The sequence below is a fragment of the Idiotropiscis lumnitzeri genome, chromosome 11 (genome assembly GCF_059441095.1).
Source record: "Idiotropiscis lumnitzeri isolate Australia: NSW breed Sydney's pygmy pipehorse chromosome 11, RoL_Ilum_1.0, whole genome shotgun sequence".
Lineage (NCBI taxonomy): Eukaryota > Metazoa > Chordata > Actinopteri > Syngnathiformes > Syngnathidae > Idiotropiscis > Idiotropiscis lumnitzeri.
The window spans coordinates 12,085,394-12,111,554 of NC_142401.1; the positions used below are offsets into that span (position 1 = coordinate 12,085,394).

Sequence of the window (26,161 nt, forward strand, 5' to 3'; positions counted from 1 at the left end):
TTAAAGTTGTTCCAATTTAAATTTCTGTTTTAGCCCTCCAAAAACACAAGTTGTTTTTTTACAATGCAATTGCTCTCGACTAAAAAGGACATCAGAGGACTCAGCTTGCGAACATCACATGACTAAACCCAGAAAACAGGTCAGGTATGACGGTTGTTACGTGAACCCCGAGGCACTGTGACTTGGATAGAAAATATTTAACTTGACTTCCGCTTTAATGACTATAGTATCTTGTTATTTTATGGAGGTTCTGATTTAATGTCTGTAACTAATTTATGAACCTTGCTCTCACCAATATGCCTGACATTTTATCAGTTTGAACTGGCATTAGATTAAAAAGAAAAGGTAAGAGTATGTTAATTTGTAAAAAAAAAAATAAAGAAATTGCGGGAGGCGGGGGAGGTTTGCAACTGTCTATAATAACATTTCACCTGTATTAGTCTAGAACTAAAATCCATACTGAAAAAAATTGGCTATTTTTCAAAATGCACAATATGTGAGTGTGTAGGAGTGACAGATACTAGCCGTGATTATCGAATAACTTCATTTCCACAATAGTCTGAATTTGTAACACAAACGTGTTTTATTTGAGCGTGTGCGCTAATACGATTTAAAATATTGGGGGGGGGCAAGAGGCAAACGAGGACCGCCACTGACTAGTTAACAATAGTTGGGGGAATCGCGTCGTCCCTCCCAAGAGGCGCGCGCAGCCCGTGCACGCGCAGCTCGCCCCCCGAAGCGCGCTCTCGTGTCTGATTCGAGGACGCAGCGGCTAAAAGCTACAAGAGCAGCGGGCGAGCAGGCCCGCGTCTGCTCCGCATAAATACGTTGTCGTTCATTTTGTTCTGACGGACCCTCCGACCGGCTGGAATTTCTAACGCGCCCGATCATATGTGTCTGAAGGGGCAAAGAATACTGCAAGATGGTTCGGGAAACCAGACACCTTTGGGTGGGAAATTTACCCGAGCACGTCCGAGAGGAGAAAATTGTGGAGCATTTTAAACGGTAGGTTACGCAAGAGGGGATTCTCTGGTGGCAGAGCAGCGCGCCATATACAACATTTAGCCGTCGCTGGCTAACCTACTGTCGATGCTAACGCTGCTTAGGTTAGCATGTGCAAACTTTGAGTCGGGGTCTTTTTCAAATTATGCTCGGTTTCGACTGCACATCGGCGCGTTGTCTAATGGCACCGTGTACGAAGTGGGCCCCCCTCAGCGCCGTTGTTGACGATATTTGCTGAATTAGCTAACTTTTGCTACGAGCGATAAGCAGGGCACTAGCCACCAAGCTACCACCCAGCCAACCATTTTGTGGCAAGTCAATACGTTTTAATGATCGTTAAAAGACACGGTTGCACACGTTTAAATGACACATTGTTGTGAAGTTGCACATTATCGTTGTATTTTTTTCCATGTCGAGGAAGTCCATTTCCCGCTTGAGTGTTAGGGTCGTGCGTTAAAAAAAACATTCCAGCCCGGGTTTGCAGAAAAAAAAAATCAAGACAGCCGATCGGGCCCACCTTCAAATATTAGCTGGTTGTTGGGCTGCTTAAGCGTACTTTATCGACGTTCTCGGTCTCGCTGTGATTTATCGTGTATGCACTTCGCTAAAACGAGAGTTTGCAGTCTTCTGTTTTTGCTCGAAAGATTGGAAAAGGTTAAAACGCAACATGTCGTTTTCGTGTGGAGAAAAAGAAACACTCGAAACTGAGCAACAAACGCCTCTGCACGAAAACAAACATTATCACCATTTTAGCAGCAGCTAGGGCAAATAATTATCACGGTATTTCTGTTGGTTGCACTAATCTCAATTCAGACTCTCATTTCTTTAGATTAGGTAGTTATTCCTCTTTTTGCTAATGCAGTATGCTTGACTAATTGCACTACAGCCGCCTGGTTTTTCCTCCAATTTCGGTCATATTTGCTGCCTGATGCATTCGCACAAAGTACGGTATACATTACACCCTTATTTTGAGTTAATCAATCCCATTTGATTTCATCCATTCTCTCAGGTATGGACGTGTGGAGAGTGTTAAGGTGCTGCGGAAGCGAGGGTCAGAGGGCGGCGTTGCAGCCTTTGTGGATTTTGTGGATATCAAAAGTGCTCAGAAGGCTCACAATGCCGTCAACAAGATGGGAGACAGGGACCTTCGGACTGACTATAATGAACCTGGGTCAGTCCCAAGTGCTGTTCGGGGCCTTGATGACAGCTCCCCCTCGAGCAGTCGAGACGTTACAGGATTCTCTAGGGGAACAGTTGGACCTGTCTTTGGCCCCCCTGTGTCCCTTCACACCAGAGAGGGACGTTATGAACGGAGAATAGATGGGTAAGTGGACATGGTCACCAATCCGTGGAAATCTCGGTATGAGATAGGTGTAACGCCTAATCACATAGTTGGGTTTATTCCGATGGGATGTTTACCTCATGGGGGGCTCACAAAGGTAATCTAGGGATCGTTCCACTTTTCATCATAATTGACTTGCCATGCCCATGGGATTAAGTAAATTAACCACACATTATGATTTCTTAAGGTTGCATTTGTACGAGGTCTGTTTATGGATATTATACCCAAAAGGAATATCCTGGCGAGTTCTGGATTTATTTTGTTGGAAATTACCCTTCCCTGGGAGCTTTTGGATATTTTAAAGCCATTTTCCCCAGGATATGGATCTAAATTTTTATTTTGACTCAACACCGAATTCTGGACGTAAATCCCTGCCATGGTGGATTCACAGGTATTGGGTGTTTTTATTATAACCTTTTTCAGGACCGCCTACATCTGGTTATCCTTTTGTCTATCTTGGCAACTGCTGATAGCTGGATTACTATTTTTTCCCCCCAAACATTTTTAATCCACGGATATTGCCTGTTTTTAATCTGGAATTTAATATTTAGGCCAACAAATTTAGTGCCTTTTTTTAAGCCAATTTTAGCACAAGCTGAAATAGAGTAGCTACATTTCTGTCAAAATATGGAAGCTATACCAAGAAGACTGCGCAAGAACACAGAGGATCCCATCTATTATCCAGAGAGGTTTATGGAGCTATTCCTGAAGATGCCAGAAGACTGCACCATTGGACATACCCTCCTGGATGTATGCATTGGATGTACTCGCCTGAATTCTAGTATGGATCATTGGTGTAGCTGCCATTCAGTTGGATTACTTATGTGTGGATGTAGCTGTAAGGTTACCCGATCTGCAGTGAAAAGAGATCCGAAGACAACTTTTCCAAAGTAATACCACAACCACAAGACTACCAGCAGGCACCACGGATACCATCCATGGAGTGTGGAATTATGCCAAATACAACAAATGGGATTTTATAGCTTGTTATTACGGAGTAGAATTGTCTACGGTGTGTTCCATTTTACGTATTATTTAATTTAATGACAAAAACCCAAGGAATACATTTTTGCCTTCTTTAAAGTGGAATTTTTGGAAAATACTTTTTGCTTAGATGATCCATTTGGATGTTATTTTATGGTAACATGGACTTGTATGAATTATCCTGAAGGTCATCATCTTTATTTTTATTTTTTAGAACTTTATGTTCCTATGTTTTTTTCCCCTGCTCTACATGTTAAGAAATCCATGAATTCTGTGGTTGTTTTGTTTTTCTTTTTTCCTCCCCTCATCCCGTGAAGGAAATTCCATTGCCTAACAGTGGATTATCTGCTGGCCTCATGCTCCACAGTAATTGAAGATTACTTGCAGTCTGATCGAAGAGAGCCATTTTTGGCACATTAGAATAACAGATTTTTCCTGTTGGTTTTTCATTCCGGCTCTCACATTCTGACCACCTAGATTTTATTTGGATTAGTTACAGTAACTTCTTTCCAAAAAGGTTGGTATTTCTCTGTGCTTTGCTTATTCATCTTCCCTTGTTTGTCTGACATTGCATCACTTTTAGATAAAAAAAAATGTTACACCTTACGAGAGTACTTGTTGTGTAAATCAAATGAAATGTTTGCGTATATTGTCTTTTTATACATGCATTTAATTGGAGTTGTTCGAGTCTCTGCTCAGGCCTTCCTATATGAAATTTGGATCTACCCCTGCATGCGTGGGTTTTGTCCCGTTATTCCAGCGTTCTCCCACCTTCCAAAAATGAGAATTGTTGTTTGTCTACACCTGCCCTGCAATTGGCTGGCGACCCGGCCAGTGTGTTACCCCTTTTCTAGCCCAAAGTATCTGGGAAACCCTCTCCAGCTCACCTGTTTTAACCACTTTGAAGGTTTCCACACATAATACATTTGCTTCATGTCATCGTTGGTTCACTGAACTCTTTTTAAATTTAGGAATTTGGATTTTAAATGTCATGTACTAAAGTGACACGGTTACTCACTGTTGGCATGCAACGTGAAACTGTGTCAAACCAAATCTATCATTCTTCGTACTACCCCGTAGAATATTAAGTGTGACATTCTGATTGTGAATGAATTGTATTTTTAAGATATTACTAGTCATGGTCTAAAACTTTGTAATGTTGGCATTCATCCATTTTCTGTGGTGGTTATCCTTATTTAGGTCACGGGTGAGTTGGAACCTATCCTAGCTGATTTTCAACGGTAGGCCTAGACTGTCTGTGTATACTGTATGTATACACCAAAAATAATTACATGCTCTCACTTAAACCTTTGTACGATTTAGAGTTTTGAATTAACAGAAACATGTTTTTGAAGTGTGGGAAGAACCTGGTGCAATAAGAGAAACCAACACAAAGAGGAAGAACTGTGTGCTCCACGCAGGAAGGACTGAGCTGGGATTCGAACCCCTTAACCTCAGACTGTGAATCAGATGGAGTAACCGCTCTGGCACAGTGCTGTTCTGTTGCTGTCCAATTAAAAAGTATAACTGGAGTTTAAAAAAAAAATGACATAACATGTAGAACAGTTGTTTCTTTTTTTACATTCGATACAATTTGGACGAAATTTCATTGGCTGGCGACAGTTTGCAATGTAGAATGGAAAGCTACATGTCAAGACTCCTCCTGACCCGTTTTCCTTCTCTATCCTCTTGTCATTTTGCAGTAGCTCAGAAACCCGCGAACGTGCTTATGACCACAGCCCATATGGACACCATGAGCGCAGTGGCACTTTTGACAGACAGCGGCACTACAATGCAGACTATTACAGGGAGCGCTCTTTGTTTGCTGCTGCCGGACCAGGGACCAGTGCCATCAGCGGAACCTTTGAGGCATCAGATCCTCATTTTGACTCTAGAATTCGAGACCCTTTCTCTCTTGCAACTGCGACACGTCGGGACCTCTACAGAGATGATAGAGGACGACGTGTTGATAGAACTTACCATCACCGCCGGAGCCGATCGTCCCACTCCTCGCAGTCTCGACACCCTTCCCCCCAGCGGACAACTGGACAGACCTCCAAAAGTGCTCATTCCCCTAAACGAGCGCCACTTTCCCCTGGAAGAGGCCCACGATCTCAATCCCGCAGTAGATCTTCAAGCTCTGATTCCGTGAGCAGCACCAGCAGTACAGGCAGTGGCAGGTGGGACAAGTTTTAGGGGGAGAAAGTTCATGCATCCGTCTTCAACATTAAATTATCTCATAGTTTTCTACTCAGACTAGCAAATTTGTCATAATGTGCTCTTTTGACAACAGCGACTCCAATAGCAGCTCAAGTGATGGATCACGAGCCCGTTCTGTTCAGTCGTCAGCTGCACATGCACCACCTCAGTCGTCAATGGTGCTTGACTCGGATGAGCCACGGAGAAGCTTTGGGATTAAAGTGCAAAACCTCCCTGCACGATCCACAGGTCAGCTTTGTTTCTGTTGTTGAAGTTTTATGAAATGGAATGGGCTCAAACTACACTTAAGGGAAGACTATGTGTTCGTTGAAACTTAGAGGGATGATCTCTATTAAACCCACTATATAGAGACACTGTTGTTGTCCGAGCTTATGTAATCGTTAAGTTATTGGCACCATATTTATGATTGCGCAAACTTACAAAATGTACTAATTTTCTCTTCAGATACAAGCTTAAAAGATGGACTATTCCATGAGTTCAAGAAACATGGTAAAGTGACCTCCGTGCAGATCCATGGAGCATCAGAAGACCGCTACGGTCTGGTGTTCTTTAGACAGCAAGAGGACCAAGAGAAAGCCCTCAGCGTCCCTAAAGGAAAATTGTTCTTCGGCATGCTGATTGAAGTCACCGCATGGAATGGTCCTGGTAAGTGATGATGTCTAAAATAAAAAATAAAAAAAGAATTAAAATTATTAACAGATTTTGTTGCTATCTGTTAAAATTGTACATCAAAAAATCTTTAACAACAAAGTGTTTGATGCAAACAGAATCGCGCCATTGCTTATGTTGTATAGAGGACCACCAAATTTTGAGAAGCGACTCTCCTGACTGCGATTAAATTGCCATTATTAATACCGTATTTTTACGATCATAAGACGCACTGCATCAAAGGGCGCAACACCAGTTGAGGGTGCTATTTCCGTATTCAATGCATATACTAGGCGCGCCGCACTACAAGGCGCTAGCTCAGTTTGCGCTAGTTCAACTGCCTCGCGCTAGCCCGAGCCTCGGCTGCTCGCGTTAGCGTTAGCTGCTCTCGCGTTAGCTGCTCTCGCACTAGCGCTAACTACCTAGCGCACGCTAGCGCAACTACCTAGCAGCCTGCTCGCGCGCTAGCTAGCGCGGCGGCTCGCGCTAGCTAGCGCGGCGGCTCGTGCTAGCTGGTGCCAGCTCACCAGGACTCCATCCCCTACGAGATCGTTGCCAGAAGTATCTACTAGACAACGTCAAGGGAGGGACTTCACTGGTCACCACACTTCCTTAGAGTCACGGTTTCAAATCAAAACCCCCAAAAAAACTCAGCATACAAGCAAACAATGAAACAAAGAAATAAGATTAACTCAAAACATGTATCTCTCATGCCATCTATATACCCAAAAGAAATAAAAATAACACAAAAAGATTATAGCAATGGCTTCTTGGGAGCCACTCAGACTCAGCCAATCACATGGCTCTTTAGAGAGATGTGCATGGCTGTTTAGAGAGATATGCTGGTTGTGTTTTGGGCTTTTTGCAGTCTGTTGTCTAAACCTGGGACGTTTCTTGCTTGCAATAACATAAATGATAAGACCGACTACAACATTGTGGACAGCTGCCCTTTTGTCCAGCTTTCTCCTATACCATCACCCAAACACAATAGTCACATAATGTATAAGTCACGGTCAATTTGAAGCATATATGACTCAGACTTTGTCCAGCAGGGTGTGCTAACATGCGCTCCGAACAGCGCAATGAGTAAAAGGGTTGATGGTCGCGCAAGTGATGTTTTGTCCATATAATGGGCGCGTCGCTTTAAAAGGCGCTTTGATTGTTTTGGGGAAGATTAGGGACTTTAAAGAGCGCCCTATGACCCGGAAAATACGGTAGTTTAAACCATAAGTATGTCCCATGTATGCAGATGAGAGCTAATCACGCCTATACACGTGTCGTACCTGTAAATATCTGCACAATTACAAAAAACTGATAACGAATTCCTGTTGCCGCAGTCCGGTATAAAACGATGAATATTTTTGACTGTACAGCAAAGCGTAGAAGTCATCAATGGCACTTATGTAAAACTCCACCGCTTTGCCGGTTTCTGGGGTAACATTAGAGTTAGTGCTAGAAAGGCTACGTGTTTTAGAGCCACGAACTTCTTGCAGTTCTTTCAAAGCAAAATCAGTACTTTAAATTCCACATTTGGTACTGTAAATTCAAATTTAAATGAGCTGTATCAGAAATCCCCATTCTTAAGGAATAGCAATCGATCACATATACACAGATATCCTCTTCGGGCCAATCAGCACCTTTGTTTTTGAGTATGTGACATGGGGGCTTTCCGGAAAATTTAATTTCCTAAGCAGCTATCAACTTTAAAACATATGGAAGTGGTGATTGGATAAAATTGCAAGCTTTGTGCATAATTCACAAATATTGTTTGAATTTGTTGCAATCTAAATTCTTGGAGGATTTATATTACATAATGTAAAAAGGTAACCACGGGGGAAAAAAACACTTGATCACAAAAGACAAACATATGGCAGCTAGCCAGTCTGTGGTTAGCGCAGCAAGCCAGTATAACAGTCCGCAGTGAAATTGCACAAACGGATGTGATTCAAACAGGCACCACCAGAATAGGAAAAGGAGTAAGCAGTTTTAAAACTGCTTGCAAGATTTGAATGTAGCCTCACTTCACTTCCCAGCGTCTCTGACCTTAGCCGCTCCTCAACTAACTTCTAAAGTGAGTGTGCGCGAGATGTGTATTTTGGTTAAAAAAAAAAAAACAAATGTGGACATTGCAGCAATTTGGCTAGGATGACTTTTTCTTGTTGGAGTGTTGGAAAATAAACACAAAATCTTACCATTCAGTTATGTTTTTTGGCGTTTACAATGGAAACAGGCTGCAGCATGTAGCCGCTTGTGCGCAGACGCACCGCGGCAAACACTCCTTGGTCACGCCTTTGGACTCTACAGTCTCTGGTTCCGAAAAGGTTAGAGGCATAAGAGGGGACTGGAGTCAGATGATCCTTTTTTAGAAATGTCTGTGAGGTCATGCGGACAGTTTTAACAAATATGACTTAGTTATTTTGAGAACTGTAAACTCCTCTTTAAGTCAGTTTAGACTTTAAAACGCCGTTTTTAGCTAAATGGAAGAAGTAGAGGTGTGAATCGTCACTGGTCTAACATTTCAATTGGGTTACAATTATCTCTGGTTTGATTCAGTATCAGAATGGTATCACATTACAACAATTTTCTTTGACTTTTTTTCAATTTTACTATAGTCTGGTTTTCAGCAATAACTACAAGAAGTATTCACCAAATTTCCTTTTTCTATTTAAGATAAGTTAGAAAATTGTAACAGAAATAAATATTGTAGGCTTTGCCCATTTATAGTGGATGCACATTAAAATGTTTAACATTATTATTATTATTATTATTATCATTATTATTATTACTAAAAATATGTCTTATTTTGTAAAGTGGCTTTGCTGAAGGATCTTTATATTGCAGTGCCAACGTTCGAAACAAGTGTTGAAAAGCTGGGTTGTCCATTAAACGAATACTGGTATCAATCCTTTCCTACAACCGTTCCCACGGCCTGGGTTATTTTCTTCCCTTTGTCTGAGTTTGGCAGGACTGTAATAGACTTGTGTCATTTCTTGGCTTGCGTAGTTATCTATTCAGGGTGGAAATGGCTGACATGATTCCTTAAATTGCTGGTGTTTGTGACATTTAATTCTTGTGCAAAGGGCTTAACACTGTCGGTGTTCACAAAATAGAAATTGTGTCTAGATTATATCAACATCCCTCGAAAGAGGCAAATTAGAAATGATACAGGGTTGCGTTTACAATTTTAGGTTTTGGTTCTCGGGGGTCTTGGGAATTTTTCTTCACAAGCTCAAAAAGGGACAGCAATGCGTGTGATTCTTTTCACACGTACTTCAAGTTTTTATTGAAAGTGGATACAATCAGTCTCACATGACAGGTTGACAATCGTTTGGCATGTTCACACGTGTGCTATGAAAAATGATGATTAATCGCTCATTTCATTTGTAAGACTGAAGTGGATCAAATGTGAGAATGCTAATCTCATATGTGCACCCCTTTTGCCAGTAACTACAGTCCAAGTAGAAACCACCCAATACTAACCTAAAATAATAATAATAATAATTAACAATCAAGATGCTTCTAACTGCTTTCTATTCGACGTTTGTCCGTAGGTAAATATATTTTTGCTTATGCTAGCGAATATCCATTCATGATTTGTCATAATGACGCATTTCTTTTCTTAGAAACGGAGAGTGAGAATGAGTTCAGGCCCTTGGATGGAAGAATAGATGAATTCCACCCAAAAGCCACCAGAACATTATTCATAGGCAACCTTGAGAAGACAACCAGTCGTGAACAACTTTTTGAAATTTTTCAACGCTTTGGAGAAATTGTCGTAAGATACCATCTTTCTCTGAACGTTAGTTCCGTGTGTATTTTTTTGGCTTATAAATGTGTGTTTTGTTCTCCACAAGGACATTGACATCAAGAAAATAAATGGAGTTCCCCAGTATGCATTTGTACAATATTCTGATATTGCCAGTGTTTGCAAGGCCATTAAAAAGATGGATGGCGAGTATCTTGGCAGTAACAGACTAAAGGTAATATAAAAAAAAAGATACTTTTTATGTGTCTGTCAGTCAAATGCTTACTTTTTGTGTTATGTTTTTCCTTTTTTAAGCTTGGTTTTGGGAAAAGTATGCCCACAGCGTGTGTTTGGCTTGATGGCCTAACAACCAATATCACAGAGCAGTATCTCACGCGCCATTTTTGTCGTTATGGACATGTTGTCAAGGTAAGGTGTTGTATATTTCTCAGGTGATTTTTCTTCTTCTTTTTTTATACTTCATCAAATTCGATTACATTTTTTCTCTTTTCATTTTTTTTTTTAGGTTTTATTTGACAGAATGAAAGGGATGGCTCTCATCTTCTACAACAACACGGATTTTGCTCAGACCGCTGTGAGAGAGACCAAAGGCTGGAAGATTGGAGGCAGCAAAATTAAGGTGACCTAATTTGTTGAATGTGGCGTTTTTACAAATCTAATAGATTCTAGTTTAACATGATTTGTTTATGATAGGTGGACTTTGCAAGCCAAGAGAGTCAGTTGGCATTCTTCAGAGCTATGCAGACATCTGGTCAAGACATTAGAGAGCTTTATGAGATTCCTCCTGAACGACGGTAAATGGTCTACTTTTTTAATTGCGTACTTTTAACACTGAATTTAATTCATGAAAACCGAGTCATTATGATATTAATCTAGATGGAATGAGTCTGGTTTACATGATAACGGATTAAGTTTATAATTAAACAAAATTGTCTTCTGCTTAAAGAAGGAAATGTTTGGGGAACTCTGTTAATTTGGCTTTTTTTTATTCCCTATTCATGCTACAGGGAGGATCGCAGGCCCTTGTATCATGAATTTACAGCAGAGAGAGCTTACTATGAAACTATACGAACACCTGGCCTTTACACAGAGGATGCCCGGAGAGAGTATGCCGCTCGCAGTAGGGACCGTTTCCCTGAGTTGGAACATTTTCAGGGAGAACATTATGACCCACGTTACCATGAAGATCCACGAGACTACAGAGAATACAGGGATCCCTTTGAGCAAGACATTAGGAAATACACATACATTCAAAGGGAACGAGAACGTTTTGAAGCCGACCGAAACCGATGGAGTCCCTCTCATCATCGGCGGCCTATTACCCCTGCAGTGTCACCATCAACGTCTGACCGAGCGCCGAGAGAATCAGAGCGTCGAGTTTATAGCCAGTCCTCTGAAAGAAGTGGCAGTGTTAGCTCACTCTCACCCCCACACTTTGAAAAATCTGATAAGACTTTGCTTGAACATGCCTCAAAGAGTGACAAGAGTGAAAAAAGCAGTCAACCTGATAGAGTGGTGGGCTCCGAGAAAACCAAGCGGCCCAAACGAAAAGAGAAAGGTGACAAAGCAGAGAGAGTCAAATCAAGGAAACTGAAGGGGCTATCACCATCCAATACACTACCTGACACAGAGCTTGATGCTGCTCTGGACGTAGGCCCTGGACGAGGAAAGGGAGCTGAACAAGATAGGCAGAAATATAAGGGCGATAATGATTCTGTTCCTGGAAGTCAATTATCAGCTACCCACCATGAGTCGATGAAAAACGAAAGATCTGAAACAGCCAAAGGTGATAATTCAGATACAGATGGAAAAAATCGACTCAAAAAACATAAAACTGAGATTGGAAATGATGGAAAAGACTCATCAGTGGATTCAGATCGCCTTACCGCAAGAAAAAGGCGCTTTGCTGATTCAGGTGGAAGGACTGTTCATCAAAAGCGAAGCAGACTTGATGAAGAGGATTGTAATCAATTGCAAGACCCCAGTGCAACAGCACCATATGGGAAAGAGGTGGATCCTGATAAACACAAAGATGCCCAACGTAGAGATTCAAGAGTTAAAAGTGGAATTTCGAAGGATGTTCAAGATGACAAAGTACTCAGAGAGAAAACTGAGGGATCGTTGGACCCTTCTGAGTCAAAACGACTCGCAGCCCACACTACATCCCGAAGATTTTCTCATGAGGGAAACGCAGACCTGGGCTCTTCAAGAGAACAGGAACATGGTACAATTTTCAAATTTAGTGGTCAGGTGCCTGAAACTGCCAAAAGCATCAAGATTAAGGAGGAACATGTTGATATTGACCTGTCTCAGAGCTATCGTAAGCAAATGGAGCAAAATAGACGGTTGCATCAGCAGCAACATAGAGAGTCTGATAAACCTGGGAAACCGGACAAACCAGGAAGTCCACATGAAAGTGAAAGCGAGGATTTGGAACATCGCAGTCTCGTGCATGAAGTTGGTAAACCACCTGAGGATGTCACCGATCATTTTCCCTCTCACAAACAAAAGAAACCTGACCAGTTTGACACTGAAGGGATTAAGAAAGAGCGTGTCTATCGGAGCTTCAGGCAAAAAAGTGAAGATCCTGAATGGAACAACACTTCCTCCCCAGGACACCAGTTTTCCCACCATACAGAAGAGGACTTTGATCATTCACAGAAAGAGATTGCCAGAAATGAAAAAAATAACCCTGATATGGAACTTCTTGTCAAAAGGACACATAATGCTCATGTAAACAAATCCAACACACTAATTACAGAAGAAGACCAGCAAAAGCGATGGGAGAGCAGAGTAAAGCGAAACATGTTACCTGACCTTAACTTTTCTAGAAATCTAAACAAAAATGTTCACAACCGCAAACGTTTGGAATATGGTGTTTGGCATGATATAGAGCCAGGGGAGGTAAGATCAGACTCTGAAGAGGATCGGGAAGCCAAGCCTCATTCTCCTGTGGCCTCTACGTCAAAGTCTTTTTCAGAAAGACCAAGGGGGGAGAGATTTTCAGACCCCAAAACAGCGCATCTTGAAAGGAATAAATTCTACTCCTTTGCTCTTGACCAGACGATCACACCAGATACAAAGGCTCTTCTTGAGCGTGCCAAGTCCCTCTCATCTTCGAGAGAAGATAACTGGTCCTTCTTAGATTATGATTCTCACTTTGCAAGTTTGCGCAACCGGAAAGATACTGAGAAGATAGAAGCAACTCCACGGCCTACACCGTCGTGGTACATGAAAAAGAAAAAAATCAGAAGTGGATCCGAAGATAAACTTGATGATCGAAAAGAGGAGCCGAAGCCGGAGGAACAAGAACGACGCGAGTTGTTTGCCTCCCGCTTCCTTCACAGCCCTGTTTTTGAGTTGGACTCTAGACGACTTCAGCATCTGGAACGAAAATATGAAGAAGCTGAGCATGCTCAAAATCAGCAAAGTAATCAGCATGGAACTATAGATGGTGAACTTGACTCGGGTCCAGTTGTTCTTTTCCATAGTCGTTTTTTGGAATTTACACGATTGCAACAACAAAAGAATAAAAACCAACAGGAAGAAATAATAGCTGAGATAAAAGTTGAAAAAGCATCAGCAGAAGAGCCACAAATATTGCAATCACCTGAAATTAAAGAATCTATCAGTGAGCCAGAAATAAAGCCAATCAGTCCTGCTGAAGAGTTGGTTTCTGAACCCAGAGAAACACCCCCTCCCCCTATCTCACATGTGGTGCTAAAAGAGCTTCCTTCTATGGAACAGACGTCTCAATTAATCACTGAGCCATCTCCTCCTGTGGTTTTCATAAAACAGGAAAAAGAAATTGAACATCTGCCTGTGCATTATCCACCAACCGAGACTACCAGTGATTCAGAAGCTCCATCTGTCAAACAAGAAGCGAGTTATTCAGAGGGCCATTATAAACTTTCTCCGAAAGAAACGAAAGTGAATGATGTTACAGATGTCAAACCTGTTACAGAAGAACTGAGTAGCTACAATTTGCATGAGTTTGTCAGTGGTTCAGAACCGGAGAATGATTCTGTGTCAATGCAGACAGAAGTCACCCACGTCATAAGTTCACCATTCCCTACTCATGAAGAGGTTATAGTGAAGAAAGAGATATACTGCACAGTCTCAGAACCGGAGGAAGAAAAAACACTAAAAGAGTCCAACGATGACGCCAACAACGAGGGAAACTCTGCCCATAAGGAGTATAAAACAAAGGAAATAAAAACTAAAAAGAGCAAACCATCCCCAGCTGAAGTTACTTCAACTGTTGTTGTGTCTTCATCAGCTCCTGAAAAACAAGCCACGCGAAAGAGTGAACGCATTGACAAGGAGAAACTGAAACGTGGGTCCTCTCCAAGAGCGGAATTTAAGTCCACAGGCAAATCTCCTCTTCATGGCTCAGATGCTGATGCCTCGGAGCAGAGCATATCATCAGGCAGAGCAAGACGGAGGAATGTGAAATCTGTGTATGCGACCCCAGTTGAAGATGAAGTTTCGTGCCGTACTGCCAAGGATATTCAAGAGTCCCCACGTCCTGCAAGAAAACGTGGCACAGATAAGGATTCTACACAGCAGCAAAGCATTGAGCAAGATTTACCCACTCCTACTCCGATTGTTAAACGGGGCCGGCCTCCCAAGAATCGTAGGCAGGGCGAAGATGTTTCAGCAGTTAAAATGGACAAACTAAAAATGGAAAACAAAGACGTAGATCCAAATGAATCTGAGACTTGTGAAAAAATCCAGAGAAATTTGAAGGGCAAATCCTCCCCTAGTGCCACAAAAGGTTCAACAAGTCAGTTGTCTACAGCTCATTTAAGTGGATCAACAAAGAAAGCAGAAAAATCAGAGTTGACTGAGGGCAATGATCAAGAAATGTATTGCACTGATGAGAGTACCTCTGCTTTGCTATACTCCTCCAAAGAAGCCCAATCACCTAAAAAGAAAGAGGAAAAAGACAAACACAAAAGAGAAATGGCCAATGACAACAATGTTCTGAATGAAAAGATGTATGAAGGTAAATCAAACGGCAAAGAGGAATATCCCCCTGTGCTAGAAGAACAAAGCACCACAGAAAAAGATAAGCCTCTTAAAGGAAAAAGCAAATCCCCAAGGACGACAAAGTCTCCTGTTCTGAAGAACCTCAAGATCCGGCTAAATGTCAAAGAAGTGAAAGATCATGTTTCCAAGTGCACCAGCAGAGGGACTAACAATGAAGACGGCGAAATTGCGTCTTTGGAAAAAAAGGAACATCCGGAAACATCAAAAAGTTTAAGTTCACATGAGATGGAATTGGAACAGGCTGTGGAGAACATTGCTAAACTCACAGATCCATCTTTTCCAAGGGAACCTCAAACGCCAACTGGCCCAATCACAGACTTGAAAAGTTTCTCAGATGAAGAAAAACCTAATCCAGCTAGTGAAACAGAACTCATTGCTGCTATCGACTCCATTACTGCTGAGGAAGTAGCCGTCCCCTTAACCCAAGCACCATCTTTAGACGTTGACATACATTCAGTACCAGAGATGCAAGACTCAGTTCAGGCCGCCAAGGAAGATGGACCGGAAGTGAAGACTGTTAATATCCAACAAGACCCTCTCCTACCAGCCACACCAAAAAAGGTCACTAAGGGAAGATCTAAACGTTACAAGAGTCAAAAGCAAGCACGGAAAGATTCAAAAGAACCTCCACTAATTGAAGAGACATCAACTCTTTTAAGTCCGAACATAGTCTCCAGCACAAAGATTGTTCCATCAGCTGCTACTGCTGCAGTTATCACCCCAACTACATGGAAGCCAGAACAAGAGCCTTCAGCTATCAAGGTACCTGTACCTGAGGTGAAAGAGTCAGAATCACCTACTGAGGAGCAGATTCAACATATCAAAACCGTTTACCCCCAGTCTAAAAGTCCAGTGGGCCCAAAGCCCCAGTCACCCTCTCTATCACCATTAGCATGCAGACCAAATATTAAACCAATTCAGAACAGTAGAGCGCCTGTCTCGCCACCAGATTGGCGCCGCCACTCTGTAGATACAGGGGTTGCTTCTGTACCGGCCTTGCCATTAGCACCCAAGGATAACCAACCTTCACTTGACTCTGAAAATACGGATATGGATCGTGGCTCAAGTGATCTGAGGCAGATTCTTTTGAAACACAAAACAATTTCTTTGCCGGGGAGCAGTTATGTATCTACTAATCTGCCCACAGGCCAAGATCAGATTATCACCGAGCGTAATACTACTTTAACACTTGTGCCAAATAAGTCACCACTACCCGATTGCAGAATGTCATCTCAGTCTGTTCGAACACCAGCTACACAACCATCTCCCGAGACAAAGTCTGTGATCTCTGTTATTGCATCCACTGCATTGCACTCCTCTGTTATTAGTCGTGTATGCATTCCTTCTGAACATGAAGACAAAGTAAACCTAAATATTGTCAATCAGGGTGTGGACATGGCTCTACCTAAACACAACTACAGGCCCAGCAAAGATGATACTGGACCCTACCATGGACCCACTATTGGTGATGAAGGGGGAACTGCAACACGCTTTATTGTTGAAAGTTCCACTCTTGGTACAGGATCTTGCCCAGGGCTCCGGGTAAATACATCTGAAGGAGTAGTGGTACTCAGCCACTCCGGACAAAAAACCGAGGGACCCCAACGGATAAGTGCAAAAATAAGTCAAATTCCGCAAGCAACAGCAGGCGACATGGAATCTCAACAGTTGGTATCCATGCCGCAAATTAAACAAGACATGTACAGTCATCCACAGTCAGGCCTTCAAAAGGGGTCTTTCCAAACAGATCATGGTCATTCGGGTAAGACCCAGTCAACTTTTTCTTCTAATAAACAAGAAGGCCCAGGTTTGGAGAAAATGGAGCCTACTTATCACTCGGGCCCTCAAGGAGTAGTAAAGCGTCTGGCGCAGGGAGTTGGCAATCAAAGTATGAGCTCAATGTACCACCAAGAGTACCTGCCTGCAAAACATCAAAAGAAAATAGACAGTGGTGATTCACATAGTACAGATGGTTCTAAGGCACAATGGGCCTCTGCCATAAGTCCCGCAATAAGTCCACATTTGCCCTCTCCTCCTGGAAATCATGTGGGCTTTGTTACGGCCCCTGGTGACCGAACTCCCTCGCATCTCAGTGGCAACAAACAGGAACCACGATCCCCACGCAAGTCAAGCCATCCGCATTCTCCATTTACTAAAGTGTCCTCACCCATTGGGTCTTCATCACCTAAGGGCATACCAGTGATGTTACCCACTGGGCTTCCCGCCATGCAGCAGTTCATCACAGGTGTCCATCATCCAGAGCAGTCCGTTATCATGCCGCCTCATAGTGTACCTGGAGGCTTGGGCCGAATGTCACCTCATCATTCTACCCAATCGATTCCGGTGGGACATCTCGTCCAGGGAGATGTTCGGGTCAATACTCCCCCACTCTCCGTGATGAGCTATGGCATGCATAACGAGTCTCTTACGTCTCCCTGGCCTGGTTCCATGCAGCAACGACCGACTTCACCCCAAACTGTTGCCAGAGACAAGGTCCTCAAGGTGAACCCGAGTGCTTTGAGGAGTCATGACATAGAAGAAGAATCGAGACGTTTCCACCAGCAAGGACGACAACCTGCCGGACAGTTGAAGCCAGAGGCAATGCAGTCCGATCCCCGAGGGGGTTTCCGAGGCGGCGTGCCCATTGAGGCGTATATGGGACAGAGAGAGATGCGTGCGCTCCTACACCAACAAGGAGAGCGTTCGTCCACTGACCCTCATTCAGGGCATCTTCAAGAGACTCATCCGCCCACCTCTGCACCTTCCAGTTTACCCATGTCTTTGTCTCCAAGGGCACACGTTCTGCCTAAAGGTGTTTCTGAGAAGGATATATCCAAGCCATTAGAGGCTAAAAGGCCCCACTCCCCTCTTTCTAAAGATGGTTTAATGGGGATCCGGCAGCCAGGACCTACAATATCATCTCCCCAGCGAGCTCCGCTCATACCACCAGGACTTAGTGGCGCCTTCCCAGAGTACTCTCAGATGTACTCTTCTAACCCAAGAGGCGTCCATTCCCAGATGCCAGACACAACGCATATTGTTCCTGATGGAAAGATTGCACAGCCCGTTAATATGGTGCAGTTGCTCACAGTAAGAGAAAACCCTTTTGTAAAATGCCTGTATTTAAGCCACTGAGTTCTATAAACACATTCTTGTCTTTCTCCCACTCCTATCTAAACTTTTACAGAAATACCCGATCGTTTGGCAAGGGCTACTTGCGCTCAAAAACGACACAGCGGCGGTCCAATTGCATTTTGTGTGTGGCAACAAAGCTTTGGCTCATCGATCACTGCCCCTCCAGGAAGGTGGCGCCTTCCTCAGAATCGTCCAGAGGATGAGACTCGAGGCATCTCAGCTGGAGAGCGTAGCCAGAAGAATGACAGTATGTGCTCACAGACTTCTTGCCAGTTGGCACGCTATTTCTGTCATTTCCTTGTTTCATTGAGTCATGCGTGTGTTGGTGTTGCTACAGGGGGAGTGTGACTTCTGTCTTCTGCTTGCTTTGCCTTGTGGACGAGATCAAGATGACGTTCTGAACCAGACGCAAGCTCTTAAGTCCGCCTTTATAAATTACTTGCAGGCAAAGTTGGCGGCTGGCATTATTAATATCCCAAATCCAGGTTCCAATCAGGTGCAACTTAGTTATTAAATTTGTCTTTTATCCTCACCAGACCTGCCCCACCCCTTTTTTTTGTGTAATATGACATTTACTGTAATCTATTTCTGTGTTATTTTGGGGCCGTGCCATTGTTAAATAAACATAACACTTAACATATAGAACCTTTTACACGAAGTCATAATATTTGCTGTCACCATGTATTCGCACACACAGTTTTTCTATTTTAAGATATTCGTGCTGATATTGTCAGTTGAGTAACTGTTTTGTGTATTGTTTTTTTTCCCCAGCCGGCTTACGTGCTGCAGATTTTCCCACCATGTGAATTTTCAGAGAGCCACTTATCTCAGCTGGCACCCGATCTTCTCAACAGGATCTCCAGTATTTCTCCTCACCTTATGATTGTCATCACCTCTGTGTGAGCTTCACTGCGAGGAACTCTGTCTCATCAATTGATGGAACAACCACAGATGAGCCTCAGGAAACCAGAGGAATACAAAACTTTTTCTTTTTCTCGACAGTCTTTTAACTTCCCACCAGTGTCTGGTATTTTTGTCCTTCTCAAACAAACTCAGGGATGGACCAAACCAGAATCATGTCTCTTTCTTTTTTTTGACCGTTTCTGCTGTATTACTATTTATTGGAGTTTGACTTTTCTGTGAAGAAAAAAAATCAGGATGCTTGAGGAGCAGGAATGATTGACTGACAAGATGGCCTTTTTTTTATTTTCCTTCCCTGCTCAACAAGAGGATCATGGATGTTTAAAAAAAAAAAAAAAAAAGACATTTCATTGTGTAATTTTAAATATGTATATACTGCCTCTACTGTGCTATCTTTAAGGGGAGGAGTAATAAAACAGCGACCCTGCAGAGGACCACAGATTTTAATTCCACCAGCTTGGTTCATTTTTTTTTTTTCCCACTACTGAAACAGTTTACACCTCCGGCACCAACATTTGCATTGCTCAAGCAACAGTGTCCTTTGGACGTTTTGGAATACGGGACGTTGTAAATATTTTAAATATTTAAACTTTGACAATGGAACTTGGAAAACCTGGCAGAGACTTGAACTCTGGGATTGTACCAGAACACAGAAATAGATGGGTATTCTTGATTTTCATTTTTTTTTCCCTTGGGTGTAAATACTTGTAACACAAGAAGTTTAGCAAACTCCCTGTGGAGTCTGCTGATGGCACTTCATATTTTGTAACTCAAATAAAAAAAAATCTACAGAAGTCTGGGAATATTAGATTAGAATCATTTATTTTCGTTATTGCGATCAGATGGTTATTGTTTTGAGGGACCACAAGCCTGACACTTTAATTTCAGGCTAATTTAAACCTTAGCGTGGATTAATAAAAATGTACTATTAAGCACAGATATTCATACACTCACATTTTTAGTTGAACTGAATTTATTGCTTCATTCAGCATATTTTCTATGGGGAAAAAATACCTGATGGTTACTTTATTAATTCTGTGAGAAATTCCTCACGGTAACAAAAAGGTTCAATGTTCAAAATTATTCATATCATTTTTATATTTACTAATTTTATTAAACTTAAATTTAGTCATGATTTAGTGTTGGAACAGATTGTTTCCACAAAACTAGCCGATAAGATCCGGGATACGGCTGCTATGACTTAAAAAAAAAAAATTACAATGGCAATTCAACATTTTACTGTCTTGCGAATTGTCATTTGCAGCTGAAAGATCAACAAATAAAAAATTTGACCAGGCTATGAATACATCTGAGCCCAACTGTTTCTTAAAACTAGTATTGCAGTATTTGTGTAAACTTGTAACAACCCTTTGACTCCCAAGTCTGCAATAGATTTGCAAGATAATTGTATAACCTAAGTTAAAATGCTTAGCACCAACAGTAGCGGTTTTCTTTCCAGTGAAATGTAAAAGAAATTGATTTTTATAAGGAAATAATTGAAATATTTTTTATGGTAGAGAACAAAAACAGTCATATTACTAAATGGTGGAGTATTTCTTTAGCAGTTTGTTTAAAAAAAAAAAAAAATGATTAATAAACTAACCAAAATGAAAAGAACACATTTACAGTGCTAGCTAGTGTTTTAAATCCACACTAGAGCCAAACAATGCCACAAGCTGGTCTGCATACTGGGCGATGTTCCTCTTCATGATCTCCTTACAAGGACCCAACAAGCGCTCGAAGGCCTGGATGTCAATCACTGCAACAAACGGTAAATTTACATCAGCACGTCTTTACCCAGAATTATTGTAAGATAATACACTGCCAGGTCTAAAAAATATTCAAGTAAAAATTCACATTTTAGTGGAGTCTCAAAGGTGTCTTTGAGACGTCCCCATTTTACAAAAAAAAAAAAAAACATTTTCCATTGAAGTTAATCATTGTATTTAGTACTTCCAAATTGGTTAAGCTTCCACACTCCCAATGTGCAAACGGCAAAATATGTGAGCCTGTTGGACATTGACAGGGTGGACATTTTGGTCTCATGTTAAAGTTAATAATAATAATAATATTATTCCCTTTATTAGTCCCACAATGGGGAAATTCGAGATTCGAACCCAGGCCTCCGGGGGAGACTGGGTCCTGAACGCGGCACCTTAGACCACTCGGCCATCCTGCAAAAAAGTTGCAAAACAGAATGTTTCCTTGAAATAACGACACTTGTTTTTGCTAGTGGCATCCCCCCGCTTTCCCTGCTTATGAGCTTACACTTTTAGGAGTGTAACATCGCAGGGTGTCCTCAGTTCACATTTGGCATTCAGGGTATGAATGGAGTTCAACAAGTGACAAGTTGGCACGCTCACATAACACTGCACTTACTGTTTTTCATTTGATTATTCAAGCCAGAGTTGTATGAATGTTTGTTTGTGTCATCTGAGTTTTTTTTCAGTCCAATTTTCTTAACCCTCAGACTTTTTTTTAGTGAAAACTAATTTTGAAAAATTCAGTGTAGAAAAAAAAAAGACAACAACTGCAAAGGTAATCAGGTACAAAACATTCCCACATCAGTGCCACATGACATAATTGGCTGGAAATTGGATGACTTGGGAAAGTACATTTTAGTTTATATATCGCTGGGGTCGGGCCGGAACCTCCTATGTCTGTGTGGAAAGATTTGGAATTGGCACCAAAAAAAAAGTAACTTAGAAAAGTTCACTTGCATCTCAAAACGTTTTGTAAAAATGTGTTTCTCTCTTTGATGATGCACTATTAATGGTTGAACAATCAGTGCAGTGTTTTTTTTAATCCAAATATTTCCGATAATTATCACTTTACTACTACATTAGCATGGGGTAGTGATTGACGACAGCGTGCCAGGTCAACATAAATAAATAAATAATAGAAGTGGTCAGTAACTGGGTTAAAAAACATTACCTAAACATTTGGTTTCTCCAACAGCATAAACGGACGCTGCTCGAGGTTTGTTGGTGACGAGTGCGAGCTCCCCAAAGTATTGTCCTCGAGAGCAACGGGCCACCTCGACCTCAGCGTCGTCCTGCTGGCCTGCCTTCGTCTGTTATTCAACGCACAAGTTGTGACATATTACAAAGGTGGCAAAAGTTGGCCTACTTTTTGCTTAAAGTAGATGAAGTACTGATGCAACTCCTTTACTTTCGTGAAGATACAAACGGTTGTTTCTGAAATGTACTTAAAAGTAAAAGTGACCATATCTATTTTCATAACTTGCCACAACAACAAGAAAAAAAAAATGATTCACCTACATCTCTTATTGACACTCACAGTGATTTCATAGTATGGTGTTCCCATAGCTTTGCTAACACCTAATGGAACAAAAAATGCTAACTAATGCTAGCTAGATAAATAACAATTAACTCAATATGGGAGTGGCAAACATCTTAACTCATACACTTCCAGTCGAAAAAAAAAAAGATTTTTGACGTCTTTATCCGTCAATGGCAGTGAATGAGTTAAAGCCAATATTGCTCACGTTTTCTGTCTTGCATTTTAAACAAACAAAAAAAAATCAGTCCAAAGGTTATTTTGTAAAGAATTGCTCACAAAAAAATAAAATGGGCCCAACAACAGCTCGTGTTGTGAAAACCTCATAAATTGAGTATCTCAAGGCACCACTGCAGTAAAGTACAGATGCCTGAAAAATCTACATAAGAGGCACTAAAGACATATTTGTGCTTCCCACCGCTGCATATGCAATACAGCAAGAAGAATCCGGAAGCTCATCCAACTTACTTTGCTTTTGATCATGATCCTCACTTGTCCCGATTCCACAATGTAGAAACAGTCAGCTGTGTCTCCCTGCGGTCACGCGAGTGATGACACATTTAGTCCATTCAAACTGTTCGGAGGTCACATTCAACACATGTATTGTGTATTACCTGCGCTATAATACGCTCTCCATCTTTGAAACATCGTGCCCCTAGAACATCCACAATCTTCATCCTCTCTGAGAGCTGTTAAAAAATGGGAAAATATCAGCATCTTCCATACCCTGAAAGTTACGCAAAGTAAAAAATTTGCGCTATTAAATGTTATTATTGATAGTGCAGGCTCGAAATACTGTAAGTTTTTTTTTTCTTTGTGGAGCAGTTTTGCTAATCAATGACTTCATTTGAGGAGGAACCTTTTATTTGTGAGGAGCAATTTTTGTAAAACAAACAAACAAAAAATGCTAATATAATTCATCATCCACAGTTTCTATTTGTTAAATTCACATTGTGTATTTCAGCAGATTGCATTTCCTTGTCAAGAATAATTTTCAGTGAGGAAATTTCAAACACAAATCTAAATTTCAATTTCACACTATTTCTGTTGTATGGTCTTTTATTAAACGATAACCTGTCAATTTTAGACATCCCTTTGTGAGAACAATACTTTACAGAACCGTATCTCATTTGCTGCCAAGGCAGCGAAGATGATGACTGACTTAATTAAAACTCCGCAAAGTGTTTAGCCACCCTAGTTAGCCATCTGAAGTTGTTGCTTGATAGCAGGTGCAGCATGAATAGCACCGAGCTTGCCTATTTGGTGTTTCCTATAATGAGTTAGCATTAGCATTAGCCTCCATCTATAACTGCTGTATTTTCATTTTACATTTAGTTTAACAGTAAACTTCTGCGAATCACAACAAACAGCCCGAAGCCTTTTGTTTAAAAATATTGCTCACCAATCTCGCTACTCAGTTTTTGATCGGGTTACGTGTTTCAAGGCACCACTATAATTTTTAATCTTCTGTGTATCGTTAGAAGTGCAATAATATTCTTCCTTGTGTTTATGATACAAACCTCCAGAGATTTCAGAAGAGGAACACATTCAACAAAGGCCTCATACATCCTCCTCTTCTTTGCGTTATTTTTCACAATGAGCCTGTGGAAGGTGGCCCGGTCCTGCAAGAGCATCACAAGTAGCGTTCATGTCTCGTTTACATATTACAAAGTCAGATTGCACGCAGTAGTAGCCCACCAAGCCCCACAAAGCGCCTTCCTGTGTCGCCACGATGGTGGCAGCTCGCGGCGTGTTGTACATGAGAGCCAGCTCGCCAAAACTGCCCTTGTTGTCATACTTTCCCACACATACGCTCACCCCGTCCTTCGCCACCACTATATCGTAAACACCCCTGAGAGGAGACAAAACCTTATTTCAATTTTTTTATTCTAACTTCTGAACATTAACAAGCAATTCACTCACCTCTCTATGACATAGAAATTATCTCCATCATCCCCTTGGTCTATGATGTGCTCCTGAGGTTTGACATGCCGTCCAAAACCTCAGAGAATTGCTCCTAAAAGGACGAAACACTCGTTATCGAGACGATCGCGCATAATCACACGCATTGAAAAATGCTGCATCGTTTTCCTAATCCACTCGTTGAAGGTTGGATTTGGGAGGGCTAAAGAGCTGAAGATGGTCACCGTTTTTGTGTACTGAGTTTGAACTAACTATAAGGTGACGTTGTTGGGAAAACAGCAGTGGTGGCAGGATGGCTCGGTGGGTAGCGCCACTGACCTTGGACATGCAGATTGGTGGTCAGGGGGTACATTAATAGAATGAAAAATCTCTCTCTGGTCCCATCTTTGTACCTCCAATTTGATTTTTAAGTAATTGCTATTGTTGTACTGTTGAGCGAGTGCTTCATAAAGCTCTTGTATATATTGGACTGAATATTTTACAAAGGTCACAAACGTGGTCGACGCAAGCACTGGGTAGCCCCCCCAACGACCACAAGTAGCTTGCAGGCCCGTTCTAAAAATAGCTCACCTGATTGTTCATTGTGATTTCCTTGGAATTTTGTAGAGGTGATCACTTGACAATGTAATCACTTGCAGAGATTTACAGAAATGGAACTATTAGTGTTTGTTGTTGTGCCCATTGTTCACCTTCCCCTTTTGACTTTACTTGGCTTAAAGTGTTGCCTATTGATATTTCTGTTCCTGACCTTGATAAATAATTGTTAATTATTACAAAACATAAGACGACCAGTCTTCACATAACTGAATTAATGACTAATAATTAAGGTAATTAAGTCAATTATTTCAAACTGGTGCCCCTTCACATTCGAACCCAAGAAGTTGCCCTCAATTTTTAAAAGTGAGTGAATCCTGCATATAAAAGGTCAAGCATGTCTTTTGACACGTGTGTGCACCTGCTCCAGCGTCTTAAAGAGTAAAATATCCTTGCAGGCATCTTGAAGCCTGCGGCGCTGCTCGTCTGTTTTGGGGTGCACAACTCGAGCATCGGCGTCGTCATCCTCGTCATCGTCGGGGTTGTAGGCTTCTGCGCAAACTGCATCAGCACTCACAGGTTAAAAATGACTAAATGAAAATTACACGGAATGGACAATCAGGCTTCGGAATCGGAAAAGCACACAAGCACAGGGTGAACGTGCAAACTTCACAAAGAATGGCCAGATTTGACCCTTGACCTTAGAACAAACCATCATGCTGTCCACAATGATCAGGCATATACTAAGTAATTTAAAAAGTGTTACAGACCTGAAACTCTGCGATTGTATTTACCAGCAGTGGGTTCTGCAGACATGTAATTACACCTTTATTACAACATCTTGACACAACATGCAAATTTAACAAAGTACTCTGATACAAATACTCACTAACAGGCTTCTCCTCCTCTTCTTCTTCTTTTTCATCCTGGGCACTCTCATCAGAATTTGTTGCAAAAGTGACCCCTTTCCGTGCAGCTTTGCCGCCGCGCTTTTTAACTGGCTTGTCATTCTTTCGGTTCTCCAGAATTTGCGTAAAATGCTGGACAGCGAATTGCACCAAGTCTGACGGCCTGTTGCGAAGAACCTGCACCGTATATCCTTGGAGCAGCTCCTTCAGACCCGCCGGAATCTCGGAATTGCTCATCTTGGAGGTTCAGAGGTTGTCAAAAGCTTTCGCGTGTTGTTTCCATAAAACAAATCATCGGACGACCCGCTTTTCCCCCCTCGTGAAAACACTTCGAAAAACAAGCAGACTCCACCCCGTTGCATCCGTCACATTCACTTTATTGATTTCTTTATTGAGCCCAGCCTGTTGGAAAGTATCGACCTCAAC

The 26,161-nt window shown here is 41.7% G+C and overlaps 1 protein-coding gene and 1 pseudogene across 3 annotated transcripts; one reads left to right on the top strand and one right to left on the bottom strand.

The window, feature by feature from the left end:
• The first annotated feature begins 734 nt into the window (after positions 1-734).
• LOC148327491 (msx2-interacting protein) lies at positions 735-19,511 on the top strand. Of its 2 annotated transcripts, none has more exons than XM_088307950.1 (14): positions 735-1,005; positions 2,012-2,326; positions 5,032-5,508; positions 5,622-5,776; positions 5,993-6,193; positions 9,820-9,971; positions 10,051-10,176; positions 10,257-10,370; positions 10,468-10,581; positions 10,656-10,756; positions 10,970-18,104; positions 18,202-18,396; positions 18,487-18,645; positions 18,921-19,511. In XM_088307950.1, the coding sequence occupies exons 1-14, from the start codon at positions 923-925 to the stop codon at positions 19,050-19,052; spliced, it is 9,459 nt and encodes a 3,152-aa protein (XP_088164076.1). In that variant the 5' UTR covers positions 735-922; the 3' UTR covers positions 19,053-19,511. The 2 variants fall into 2 exon arrangements, with proteins under 2 accessions (XP_088164076.1, XP_088164077.1); XM_088307951.1 differs by lacking the exon at positions 735-1,005 and adding an exon at positions 3,806-3,845 and having other exon boundaries at positions 2,308-2,326.
• A 1,052-nt stretch (positions 19,512-20,563) lies between these two features.
• LOC148327492 (cAMP-dependent protein kinase type II-alpha regulatory subunit-like) lies at positions 20,564-26,049 on the bottom strand (annotated as a pseudogene). Its single transcript, XR_015845730.1, has 10 exons — positions 25,717-26,049; positions 25,598-25,633; positions 25,249-25,388; positions 24,294-24,387; positions 24,069-24,222; positions 23,891-23,992; positions 22,985-23,059; positions 22,839-22,904; positions 22,005-22,143; positions 20,564-20,829 (listed from the first exon to the last, which is right to left on the bottom strand). The product of XR_015845730.1 is annotated as a cAMP-dependent protein kinase type II-alpha regulatory subunit-like (transcript).
• Positions 26,050-26,161: the final 112 nt, after the last annotated feature.

Coding starts and splice junctions, on each gene's coding strand:
- LOC148327491 (XM_088307950.1), top strand. CDS start 923: ATGGTTCGGGAAACCAGACACCTTTGGGTGGGAAATTTACCCGAGCAC. Junction 18,105..18,201: donor ATATGGTGCAGTTGCTCACA/GTAAGAGAAAAC, acceptor AAACTTTTACAG/AAATACCCGATCGTTTGGCA. Junction 18,397..18,486: donor GCGTAGCCAGAAGAATGACA/GTATGTGCTCAC, acceptor GTGTTGCTACAG/GGGGAGTGTGACTTCTGTCT.